At 40.3% G+C, this 13555-nt stretch overlaps 1 protein-coding gene across 2 annotated transcripts in view; it reads right to left on the bottom strand.

Annotated features, from left to right (window-relative positions):
• Nucleotides 1–13555, bottom strand: part of LOC110519980 (nck-associated protein 5) — a 136666-nt gene that overhangs the window by 115796 nt on the left and 7315 nt on the right. The window contains exons 2-3 of one of the 2 annotated variants that reach the window (XM_021596914.2): nt 4181–4552; nt 2315–2436 (exon numbers count right to left, since the gene is read on the bottom strand). In XM_021596914.2, coding sequence (XP_021452589.2) covers nt 2315–2343 — 29 coding nt within the window. In that variant the 5' untranslated portion in view covers nt 2344–2436; nt 4181–4552. The remainder of the gene's footprint in view (nt 1–2314; nt 2437–4180; nt 4553–13555) is intronic. The other variant, XM_021596915.2, reaches the window with a different exon arrangement.

Genomic DNA, 13555 nt, shown 5'->3' with positions numbered 1-13555 from the left:
AATGGTTTGTTGCTGCACCACAACATTTTGCTGCCAAAGGCTACAATTCTCAAAACCTCCCCCCATCTCCAGCACACAATGTGTGAATGGATGCCCTAGTTTTACAAACAGGCCGTGAAGTGACCCCTTTCACCGTCCACTCCAATGACAGACCCTAACTACTGTAGCCCTGCTAATCCGAGGCAGGCAGGCAGAGACTAACTCAGAGCACAATGCTGGCTTCTGCTCTCCAGGGTTGTCATTACTGAGCAGCCACAGCTTTCTAATGCACTGAGGTATGTCTGGATACCAGAAGCTCCACAGGAAAAACACTTTTAATTCTGGAGTTGCGGCTGAATACTGTCAAGAGGGGGAAGCGGGTCACTGAAATGGATGGTGTACTAGTTCACTCCAAATGAAAGGTTGTCAGGCATTTTCAATTGTTCGGTTCTCCACCAGCAGTAATGAATGAATTAGTATCATCTAGTACAGGGACCACAGATATCAATTTACCTCTGTAACGCCGGATCAAAAAGTGGTTTGATTCTTCTACACAATTATCATATCTCTCTGTCTGAAAATGGTCTGTACAACAGTTATCCGGCTCCGCCTCGATTAGACCAAACCACATAAACTTTCTGTAGGCATGCACCTCATTTACCTTTGTAGGGAGGCAAAACCTTTTTGTGTCTATTGAACTGGGTTTATTTATATACATAGTTGTAAAATGAAGATGTGTGCTTGTCAATTAATAGAGCAGTGCTTTAACAATAATTTGTATTTATCAGTTATGTTAATTGTTTGAATTACTCATTAGTAACAAATAAAGTTCTTTAATTGTGTTTTTTTAAATAAAAATCTAATTATAGACAGTACTTTAACTTCACTGGAACTTATACAATGGATGTTTAAAGCTTTAATCATTTGTACTGTACAATCATAACACTGAATCCAAATTAAATCATTTTAAAATGCGCATAAACATAGATCTCTCTCGCACACTGCATGATGTTTATGTTTAAAGGACCAAGTACCATGAAGATATAAACTAAACTAAGGAATCTATTTGATTGGATGTGCTTTTCTAAAACATTAAATTTGCCATGCTTTGAAATCACCGACACTGCACGAAACCAGTGGTGAAACTTACCATTAGGCAGAAGAGGCAATTGCCTCAGGCCTCACATCATCAAAGGGCCTTCCTTGTGAGCTGGGCATAATTTAAACAAAAATTACACTTGTAAAAAATTGAATAATCTCTCTGTTTGAGGCTCCCCCGTGCTCCGCTCGAGGCCTTTCATTGAAATTAAGCTGCAGCAATGAGGCTCTTTCAGAGTAGGGCAGAAAAAAAGAAAAAGAAAGAAAGTACACTTCGTTTTACCAGAGAAATTACATAAGTGAATGCATTTCTTTAGTAAAAAGACAGGTGCTAAGGATTATACTACCATCGTCGTCGAGGCAAAGGACATGTATGTGTAGCTCATGTACTGTATGTGATGCTATCTGGCTAAAAACAATATGGCTTGTCATACTATTTTTGGCCAGACAGCACCAGCTACATGGGCTACATATAGTAATACAGAGGGGCGCTGTTTTGCTCACTCAGATGCTTTCTCCTGTGAGATAGATTTAGCCACTTGCGAATTGAAGGAAAGTGCAGGGTGCACGGTCTGGATGCAGGAATTATTTTGGATGAATTATCACGCACTGAGAAGGTGATCAAAATAAAATAAATATAGTTGCTGGATTTCTGCAAAAAGTTTTTATTTCATATTAAGTTTTAGAGAAAAGTGTTGACACCTGGCTTTGTAGTTTTTCATTGAAACAACGTCAACAGACGACAGTACGGTACCCATCTGTCGATTCTGTGACCTTTACTGAATTTAAAGCTGACCTGGGTTCATATTACATAGATTTATTGTAGTGACAGACAGAAGGATATTGACCTGGAATATTACTGCGTTGGCCATGTTTGAATATACTACCACAGTGTTTGGGTTGGGTTGCGTTGTCTGGGTTCTGTCTAGGTTGCCATGGGGTTCTCATGGGGTCACTATGCACAGTTCTTCATGTGTTGCATAACACAAGGGAATATGTAAATGTCATTTTCCACCTGAAATTTCTCAAACATACCATTCCATTTCATGGAGGTAAGCTTTTTGTCATGGTGTTTATAGTGTTGGTGAGGTGTGGTTTGAGTTGTCATATAGCGATAAATATGCTAAAGGGTGTAATTCCCTCACACGAAAGTGACAGGAAACAATTGTGTTGGTTACATCTATGCTGCATGGCACCCTAAGGTGGTGTGGGTGGACGGGAAGTTGCATTACAGTACCTGGAGTAGTGTTGTTGGAGTGACACCATCTGGCTATGTGTCTGCTGAGCCTTGTCCCTCTCCTCTCTCTCTCTACGCCCAGATGTTGTTTGTTCTCCAGCTAGGCTGATGGATCACTCAGGCTGTAAGAAGAATGAATACCGGTTGTAACATAAATAAACATACTATTTTTTCTGTTCATCTTGCATGATATCATAGTCCTTTCTAGTCCTACGCAAAGAGAGCAGGTTACATCCCTTCACCTTATTCACCAACATAAGGACAAAGCAAATTGGCATGCTACTTGTGAAAACCTCAAAAACAATATGTGTTATAACCCCATCGTTGACAGGTTACAGGTCTGACTACATCCCAATGACATTTGGGGAAATACTTAGGGTGAACTGCAGTTGTGGCGATATGAAAAAATCTGAGTTGTAGCCTGCCACCTACAGTGCCTTCAGAAATGATTCACACTAGTGGTGCGCGGTTCAGCAGTTTGTTCACCTGCAGCCACCTGCAATTGCTAATAACCCGTCCGCAACCACCCGACTATATGTGATAATCTGAGGCCAGCACATGACTCTAACCCGCAAATATAGTGTTCCCTTTTTAGCTCTTGAACATGTTTTTCTTCAACATATAGGCTATTCCTTCCTTTATTGAATATTTAAGCCTATTGAACAGTAGCCTATGTGATGATGCGAGCTCTCTTCTGCTCTCTCTTCATGTCGAACCACCATTCTCCATTTTACATGCTGCCAAGTAGCCTACAAACATTTCCATTTCTATAAACTGCATTACTGCCATTGCAACTTATGAGTGCACCATTTGTTTGTGCTGTTAGAGGTAACACAAACTCAATCACTATTTCATTTGTTTATAAAAGAATGTGCTTTATTTTATGAGTTTTATTCATTGTAGGCTAATAGGCTACCAGTTGGTTTGAGAGATTTGTGGGCGTGCAGTGTTGCTAGTGCACGCCACACCTCTCTGTAGGCTATTTCACTCTATCATTGCATTGGTTAGTCAATTGGGATTAAATTGGGATTCATACTATATTCTGACAATTATCCATTGTTTTACTCAACCAGTAACGTAATTCTGGTTTAAGTTTACTGTGGTGAAGACTGTATGGAGAGGCACTCCAGACATCCTCAACGGCTAAGTTCCTTGGGGTCACACTTCAAGAAAACATGCCCTGGAGTGCCCATTGTAAGTAATTAAAAATAAAAGTAAATATTCAACCTTTTTGATATGGCAAAAAATAAGTTCAGTAGTAAAAATTTGCTTATAGAGTCACATAATAAGTTGCATGGACTCTGTGTGAAGTAATAGTGTTTAACATGATTTTTTTTTTTTTTTACATGATCTCCTCTCAGTCTGTGCTAGCGAAACAGTCCTTTAGCTTAATATCCGCTTATTTGGACCACTTTCTTGTTGAGCGTGTCACTGGTCCTTCCTGTTTGAGAAGGAATCAGGAGGATAGAGTTATGGTCCGATTTGCCAAAGGAAGGGTGAGGGAGAGCCTTGTATGCATTTCTGTGTGTGGAGTAAAGGTGATCAAGAGTTTTGCCGCCTTTAGTTGCTCAGGTGATATGCTAGTTTCTCTGCCTTCAAATCACCAGCCACGAGAAGCGTCGTCTCTGGATGTGTATTATCTTGTTTGCGTATGGCCCTATACAGCTCATTGAGTGCGGTCTTAGTGCCAGCATCAGTTTGTGGTGGTAAATAGACAACTATGAAAATTATAATTGAAAACTCTCTTGGTAAATAGTATAGTCTGCAGCTTATCATGAGGTATTCTAACTTAGAGGAGACTTCATTAACATTGGAGATCGCGCACCAGCTGTGAACAAAGAGACATACCCCTCCCCCTCAGCTTACCTGAGGCTGCCGTCCGGTCTAGATGATGTATGGAAAAGCCAGCGAGATGTATATTATCCATGTTCAGCCACGACTCCGAGAAACAGAGAACGTTTCAGATCTTCAGGTCCCGTTGATAGTAGTCTCGAGCGGAGCTCGTCCAGTTTGTTCTCTAGTGATTTTACATTTGCCAATAGGATGGAGGGTAGAGGCGGTTTATTTGCTAGCCAGCGTCAGGATGCCGCTTCGTTTGCCTCTCTTGCGCCGTTACTTCGTCTTTTGAGTCCCAGGGATTAGGGCCTGATCGGGAGTAAGCAGAACGTCCAGAGCTGCCGACTCGTTGAAATTGTCATCCAAATTGAGGTTAGTGATCGCTGTTCTGATGTCCAGAAGCTTATTTCGGTCATAGGAAACAATGGCGGAGACATTATGTAGAGATCAGTGGGGGGAAAAAACACACAAAATAGAAGAATTGGTCAGGAGCCCCTAAAATGTCTGGTATCCACTGCAGCGCCGTCTCACAAAAAAATATTTGCATTAAAATGTTGGTTCATTGACTCATTCAATAATATTTTCCATAGTCAGAGATAGGGAATATTTTCCTTAATCTGACCAGAATTTTTTATTGTAAAGCTATGCCTTCAAAACAAACAAGTCACTTGTAACTCAGCCTTGAGTGTCCCAGACAATGTCAAGTCTGTGATATTACGTATGAGCTTAGTTCAGTAAAATGTTGGTTCATTGACTCATTCAACAATCTTTTCCATAGTCAAAGATATGGTCTTTTTCCTAAAACTTGTATGCAATTTAGAATGGTGCAATTATTTGTTGGACAGAAACATGTTTTTACTTGTAGATACATATTCATCATCATTAGTCTTATATTCTCAGCATATTTCTCCTTCAAAATAACCATATTAATCTCTCCAGCAAGTATCATCCCAAACATTTACATTTGATCTACAAATGTGCGAGTACTCAATTTGAATGTCAGTTTTTGTCATATTTGTCTGCATCTGGATTGCGGAAACTAGGTGCCTGGCATTATTGACTATAACCTGGGTCATTACTCCCATCTAGTGGTGAACACAATCAGTTACTAGAGGGGAATAAGGTATGGAGTCGTGAAATCAAGCTCCATGTCACGTGAAATCAAACTCCCTGTCACGTGACATTTGATTTAATCCCAGCATGTATTTATTTTTCTAGTAGCATTTAGTCACTACATTCATGTCACTCTTATGGATATTTTGTGTATGGGCATTACCCATACAAAAGCAGACATGACTATTCTTAAATATACGCTGTGGAAAATACTCCATACTCCTGGTTATTAAACAGATCTCACATATGGGCATTATGTAACAGTCTGCCTCATAGAACATTATCGATGTTCTCTGTATTATGTCCTGCAGATGGAGCTCTCAGCGCAAGAGCATGATTCTTTGACATGCAGTGAAAAATAATCTGGAATTTACTCTTGTATGCGTTGGTGGATAAATAGCATGATCTGCACACACTGTATTCATGTCAAAATCTCTCCATTAAATTCAGTGTAATATTCCATCATAATATAATGGTAACAATGCCATCATTTTAAAGCGTGTGGATTTTGAATCCATGGAGATGGTTCATAATCGTAAAATGTCAAATCCTTTCTAAAAGAGCAGTTTGCCTAACTCAAAATCTGCTCATTAATAACAATGAATAAAGAAATGCATAGACTCTGCATTTCATAAACAAAGCTACATCTACAATATCTATCAAAGGGACCGTGAAGAGCAGAGGCTACAGTAGCATACACAGACAAAATCAAATGCAGATTTGTGATCTACGAGAGTTCACTGAATTAGTAGGATCTGCTGGAACTCAGGACAAGTGACCTAGATCAGGAGTGTCACACTAGCATGTTTAGAGGGCCGTGCGAGAGCTGCTGTCCTGGGTTTTGTTCTGTATTTAATTACATTACCAAGCCAAATGATTCACCCATTGTTGGGGTTTACTGTGAGGACAAACATGATAGGCCCTCATATGCTCAGATAAACACAACATCTATGGTGACCAGGGTAAAACATCAAATTGTTGCCATAGTGGATTAATAGTTCCTCACGATCCTCACAAATTGTTCCTCTGACAAGTGAACATATAAGAGTAAGATGCTGTTAAATCTTCGGTTAATATGTGTGCATTACTTAAATGTGTGCAAATCAACATGCGCAAACATTTATACCGCAATCCTGAATTGAGCCCATGGTGTGGGAACAATTGAGGGTGGACCCACAGTCATTCCATTGCTGTCTTGTCAGCAGCAGGCAACAAGCAGTACACTGGTATGTGTGCTTATTTGGAAAAACTTAGGACAGAAAAGTAAACACTGTCATTAAATGTTTTCCTCTGGGTGGAGGGTAAAATTGGTATAATTGAGGAAGCTCTCCTCTTCCTCTCGCATTGATGTTTTGAATGAATTAGGGTAAGGCCTTGGGGACCTTTACATTCAGATATTTCTTCAGTAACTCACATCCCGTTTCACCAACCATTTCCCCTCCAGATCTTAGATTCAGTAGTACCGACAGACATTTAACATGCATTATGTTAAAAGACTACGTGCTTTTTGACTTAAAAAAGTGGATTCTTTAGAAAAATTCTGTATAGGGCAAAGCGATATATCGAATTTTACAACGGGTGGTTCTAATCCTGAATGCTGATTGGTTAAAACTGCATTCCAGACGGTTTCTATTCCACAAGTTACCACTGGCTAAATCTATGACATTAAAATACCTATTTAGTCTGTTCCATCTGATTGCGCAATCCACTGTCTCATCAGCCATGCCAGGCAATGTATATACTTGACCTCCGCTATAGCATCTAGACAATATCTCACATTTCTTTTAGACTGAGATTTAGTATTCAACTGCGGAGATTTGTATAAACCTTGCTGTCTGTCTCTCCAACATTGCAACATTGTTTCAATATTCAAATTCAATCTCCAGCTGTCCCATAGTAACGAATGTAATGGGAGTCTGGACGAGACAGACAAGCAGGCAGTGTTTCTTAGCCCGTCAAAAACATGAATCAGCTGGCATCCTTTTTCTGGATACATACAAATAAATGTGAATTGAAAAAGGGTCAAACTAAATGATGTGCAGCTAGTTTGCAGCCTTTCCAGCTTCAGTTTGAAGTGATTGTGTTAGCTGTGTTATTGGCTAGCTCCACTGAACAACAGTGTCCTGACGCGTGAGCAAATGTTCTATGTCAGGTGAAATCGCACCTCATTAGCTCATTGTGGGGCGGCAGGGTAGCCTAGTGGTTAGAGCTTTGGACTAGTAACCAAAAGGATGCAAGTTCATATCCCCAAGCTGACATGGTACAAATCTGTCGTTCTGCCGCTGAACAGGCAGTTAACCCACTGTTCCTAGGCTGTCATTGAAAAAAATAATTTGTTCTTAACTGACTTGCCTAGTTAAATAAAGGTAATAAAATAAATTGTTATGGATGTATCCAAGTAAATGTCACTATAAAACAGCTTATGCAGCTACTTTGATGTTATTCTGGCAACACTTTTTGACGTGACTGTAAATTAGCTGTAGTTGGCTAGCTAGCAAGCAAGAGATAGGAACAATGGAACGTTTAGAACGAACGACTGGATTCATAAATACAGAACAGATAGAACGAGTAACAAGCTGGGCTTGGGTAGCAACCCTAAATTTGTGTCGGGACTGTATCTTGTGAAAGGATGAAATAGTATGAATAAATGTATCAAAATACAGTTTTTAATGAAAATATGTCAATCATTATTTGAATATGTTGGTAACCTGTTGTACAAAAGTGCTAATCTTCTCAGTACATCATGCAGACAGGAATTAAGAACTCTTGGGGAAGAAGAAAGGCGGGGGTGTGTGTTCCATGATTAACTAGTCATGGTGTGATTGTGATAACATGCAGACACTCAATGTCACGCCCTGACCTTAGTGATCCTTTTTATGTCTCCATTTTGGTTTGGTCAGGGTGTGAGTTGGGGTGGGCATTCTATGTTTTGTGTTTCTATGATTTTCTATTTCTATGGTTTGGCAGGGTATGGTTCTCAATCAGGGACAGCTGTCTATAGTTGTCTCTGATTGGGAACCATACTTAGGTACCCTTTTTCCCACCTGTGTTCGTGGGAAGTTAACTTTGTTTAGGGCATATAGCTTCACAGTTTGTTTGTAGTGTTTATTGTTTTTGTTGGCGTCCTTTTCTAAATAAAATAATATGTACGCTCACCACACTGCACCTTGGTCCTCCTCCTTCAACAGCCGTGACACTCAAGTCCTTTTGTTCACGTGACCTAGAATACCTCACATTTAAACGCTGGCCGTTTTACCTCCTACGAGTATTCTCTTCGGTTGTAGTCACAGCCATGTATATTCCCCCTTAAACCAATACCACGACGGCCCTCAAAGAACTACACTGGACTTTATACAAACTGGAAAGCACATATCCTGAGGCCGCATTTATTGTAGCTGAGGATTTTAACAAAGCAAATTTGAGGAAAACGCTACTGAAGTTCTACCAACACATTGACTTTAGCACTTACACTGGAAAAACATTGGACCACTGAAATGGCTACAAGGCCCTCTCCCACCCACCCTTCAGCAAATCTGATCACGACTCCATTTTTGTCCTGCCTTCCTATAGGCAGAAACACAAACAGGAAGTACCTGTGCTAATTTCTATTCAACGCTGGTCTGACCAATCGGAATCCATGCTTCAAGATTGTTTTGATCATGCAGACTGGGATATGTTTCCCATAGCCTCTGAGAATAACATTGACGAATACACGGACGCGGTGACTGATTTCATCAGGAAGTGTATAGGAGAAGTTGTATTAAAACCTACCTAAAACAGAAACCGTGGATAGATGGCGAGGTGACTGGGAATGTGGCCGAATACAAACAGTGTAGTTATTCCCTCCATAATCAAACAGGCAAAATGTCAGAGACAAAGTGGAGTCACAAATTCAACGGCTCAGACACAAGACTTATGTGGCAGGGCCTACAGACAATCACAGACTACAACGGGAAAACCAGCCAAGTCGCGGACACCGACATCTTGCTTCCGGACAAGCTAAACACCTTGTTTGCAGGCTTTGAGGATAAAACAGTGCCACCGGCGCGGCCCGCTACCAAGGACTGTGGGCTCTCCTTCTCCATGGCCGACGTGAGTATGACATTTAAGCGTGTTAACTCTCGCAAGGCTGCCGGCCCAGGCGGCATCCCTAGCCGCGTCCTCAGAGCATGCGCAGACCAGCTGGCTGGAGAGTTTACGGACATATTCAATCTCTCCCTATCCCAGTCTGCTGTCTCCACTTGCTTCAAGATGTCCACCATTGTTCCTGTACCCAAGAAAGCAAAGGTAACTGAACTAAATGACCAATCACCCTGTAGCATACTCTTCTGTCATCATGAAGTGCTTTGAGAGGCTAGTTAAAGATCATATCACTTCTACCTTACCTTACACCTAGATCCTAGACCCACTTCAATTTGCTTACCGCCCCAATTAATCCACAGACGATTCAATCGCCATTGCACTGCACACTGCCCTATCCCATCTGGACATTAGGAATACCTATGTAAGAATGCTGTGCATTGACTATAGCACAGCATTCAACTCCATAGCACCCTGCAAGCTCATCATTAGTCTCGGAACCCTGGGTCTGAATCCCGCCCTGTGCAACTGGGTCCTAGACTTCCTGATGGGCCGCCCTGGGTGGTGAAGATAGGAAACAACACCTCCACTTCGCTGATACTCAGCACAGGGGCCCCACAACACCCGTGCCAATATATCCTCCAAACACAGGCTTCTCTTGCATTGTCACTTAAATAGACACCGGCTGGAATGTGGTTTAAACCAATCAGCATTCAGGGTTAGAATCGAAGTATTCAGGGGTTATTTTTCAGTTTCATGAGCGTTTATGGCCGCTTGTTCTCATGTTGTATTTTTGGTCTCGTCTCCATTGCTCCTCTCTGCTGTGTCCAGCTTCCCATTTACACCAGAGATCTGTATTTAACGACAAGATTCTAGTCTCCTCCCTAGCAATGGGAATCGTAGTCCCAAAGGCGGGAAGGTAGATGACAAGCTTAGGTCAGTGTGTTTTTATGGGCTTATAAAATAAGGACAATGTGTTTTTATGTGGTTATTTTGGACAGATTTTAGCAAGTGTGAAACCTCTCGCTTTGCCTCTTCCTCTATGGTTTACACACACACCAAGCCCCTCTCCCTGCCTCTCTCGCCAACAAAGTTGAGAGAGATCACATCTTCCTCTCTGACAAGAGGTTTCAACTAGCTATTTGCATTTGAGGTTTGCTCCAACAGAATCGGCCATATGGACACCAAAACACATTGAGACATTCTTTTACTGTAATAGAGACGTTTTTACAACGATACCCTTTTTATGGCTCAAAAACTATAATTAAATAAAGGTTCAATTAAAAAATAATACTAATAATAATTGCACTTAGAGCATACACTACTAAAACAAGAGTTGCCTGTCAATGAGCATTGATCTTGGAAAATTAATGCTCAGTTTGTTGCGCGGCATTGGGGTGGCACGTACTGTTAGCAGCCTTTTAGCCAAAGACTGTCATACTCATGACAGTGCTTATCAGGGCCGGGCATGATAGTGTACGAGTTGGTTCTGGTTGGGCCGGTCCAGGCTTATGGCTTGCACAACATTGTAACCTACTGTATGTTAGAGACCAACGGCTGGCCGTGGCTGTGTGAGAAGCGTGCGTGCCTGTGTCTCTCAGAACTGGAACAAGATTCACTTTCTACGATCTCTCTCCATCTCTCTACTCTGATAGACATGAATGAGCCTGCAACTCTTATCTCTCCAGCGTTGCACTTCATCATGTATTTCCTTATGGAACAAAACAATCTCAGACTCAATTTGTGCACATATGTACAAAAGTGTTTCAGCAGATTGTGCTTTTTTGTGTATGAAAATACGCAAGGAGAGAGAACAATGGCTAAGCATGGTCTTAAACATGCAGTGCTCCACCCCCCTTCCAACCCCCAAACAAATTGCAAAAATCTCTAAAGCTGGAGTCTTATATCTCCCTCTCTAATGTTAAGCATCAGCTGTCAGAGCAGCTTACTGATCACTGTACCTGTACACAGCCAATCTGTAAATAGCACACCCGACTACCTCATCCCCATATTATTACTTTACCCTCTTGCTCTTTTGCACCCCAGTATCTCTACTTGCACATCGTCATCTGCACATCTATCCCTCCAGTATTAATGCTAAATTGTAATTATTTTCGCCTCTATGGCCTATATATTGCTTACCTCCGTACTCTTCTACATTTGCACACACTGTTAATAGATTTTTCTATTTTTCTATTTTTCTTTTGTCTTATTGACTGTACTTTTGTTTATGTGTAACTCTGTGTTGTTGTTTTTGTCGCATAGCTTTTCTTTATCTTAGCCAGGTCGCAGTTGTAAATGAGAACTTGTTCTCAACTGGCCTACCTGGTTAAATAAAGGTGAAACAAAAAATAAAATAAAATGTTGGAGCCCGCGAACACTGGGTACTGGTAATTGCAACACAACAAACTAACAGCATAATTCATAACACACAGTTGTCTTTGAGGGTCACTACAATATCATAGTAGTCTTATGTTTTATTTATTATTAAAGTCAATGCTGTTTTCTATGCTTGTTTTCACTTAATACTTTGGGATACTGGTGCTATATCAGAGGGTTGCCAGATTGGAAAAAAAGCTATATTTCAGTTTTTTTTGTGGTGTTGAGAAAGGTATTTGATTTGGGAATGGGAATGGATACATTTTCATGGTGGGAAATGAATTAATCAACAAATGTGGGGAAACAGAAGACCTGCAAAAAAATATATATGTTTGGTTTAAATTCCCCTGGTGCAACTGCATGGTATTTGCAATTATAACAAGGCTGGTCTACGATCTATTAAGCCATACCAATGCAGTGTAACAGGTTAATGTAAAATAATGAATTATGTTAGCTTACACTAATGGCACTTCCAAGGCCATTTCATGGTGATTATTATGGTCGTATCTATCATTTACTTTCTTCTGCTATATTGTTGGCAGTGTTGGGCTCACGTCCAGCTCACGTCTAGTTAAGTGATCTAGTGGTGGGAAGCATTCTGTTTTTCAACATTGTGTTGGGTGTAATTACATTGATATATCTAGTGAACAATGGATAAGCAACTATGGGCGTGACAGATAGAAGTAGTCACTGCAGGTATGATCAAGCCTTACATCAAAGTTGCCTGAAGCTGAATGGAAAGTGCTTTGCCCTGACCAGTTAGTCAGAAGAAAATCCTCTGTGACTAGACATTTCCATAAGTTAACTTACCAGTGTGGACCCAAAACAAACACATTATACACATTTACTAACAACCTGTTCAAAGTGTTATTACAACTATGGTGTTCTTTTGTTACTGAAGCTTATATATCAAGTAACCTGACAATGATCCACATCATATAGGTAGACAAATAATGTGCAAAACACAACTATCCCTTTTTTAGGATCCAAATCAGTAATATGAATCACTGTTGATCCATCCTGTTCTGATCTAATGAGAGGGATGTAGGATTTCCTACGGACTAGAATGGAGGCCTTTCCCAGTCATGAAGGACAAAGCTGGGCCTCTCTTGCTTCTCATTGGCGAAGACTGAACTCAAGTTAGTGATTATATGTCAGACTCTCTTATAACCCTATTCCCAAAATCTTAGGTTGTAAATAAACCCCCTTTAAGCTGATATAACTTGTATAATTATTATTGGCTGTGAAACCAATATCCGAAAGGCTTCAGACTGAGCATTTCACAATGGAAATTGCTGCTGACATTAAACATAATTATTTCTTTCTTCAGAGGAAATGCAAAATATGTATAAAAATGCCAAATATACCAAAATCTAAATCAAGCAGAAATGTACGGCTATTTAACCATCTTAATTATTACTAAAACATGCAAACTACAGACATTTAACCAGTTAAAGATAATGAATACATGACAACTAGATAAAAATATTTTACAAATAATAATCCATACAAAAGTAAAGAGTTGGAGAGTTGAATGCAAACAAAGTGAGTGTGTGTATTATGGGTATAAGTGTTTGTGTGCATTTGTGTGTGGTGTGTATTATAATCTCCCATCAAAAATGTTTATCCCCAATCCCTAATCAATCCCTAATCAAATGCCCTCATCGATACCACAAAACACAACAGAAAAATCTGTATTTTTTCTCCAATCTGGGAACACAGCCTTGTATAAAATGGATTATGAAAGAAATGGTGTCATGTACATGAAAAAGTGGTGGTTTGGACTAAATGCATTATGAAGAATATTGTGTAATGTAGACTCCATGAAATATG

The sequence above is a fragment of the Oncorhynchus mykiss genome, chromosome 3 (assembly GCF_013265735.2).
Source record: "Oncorhynchus mykiss isolate Arlee chromosome 3, USDA_OmykA_1.1, whole genome shotgun sequence".
NCBI lineage: Eukaryota > Metazoa > Chordata > Actinopteri > Salmoniformes > Salmonidae > Oncorhynchus > Oncorhynchus mykiss.
This window is presented reverse-complemented; position numbering and strand designations above follow the sequence as displayed.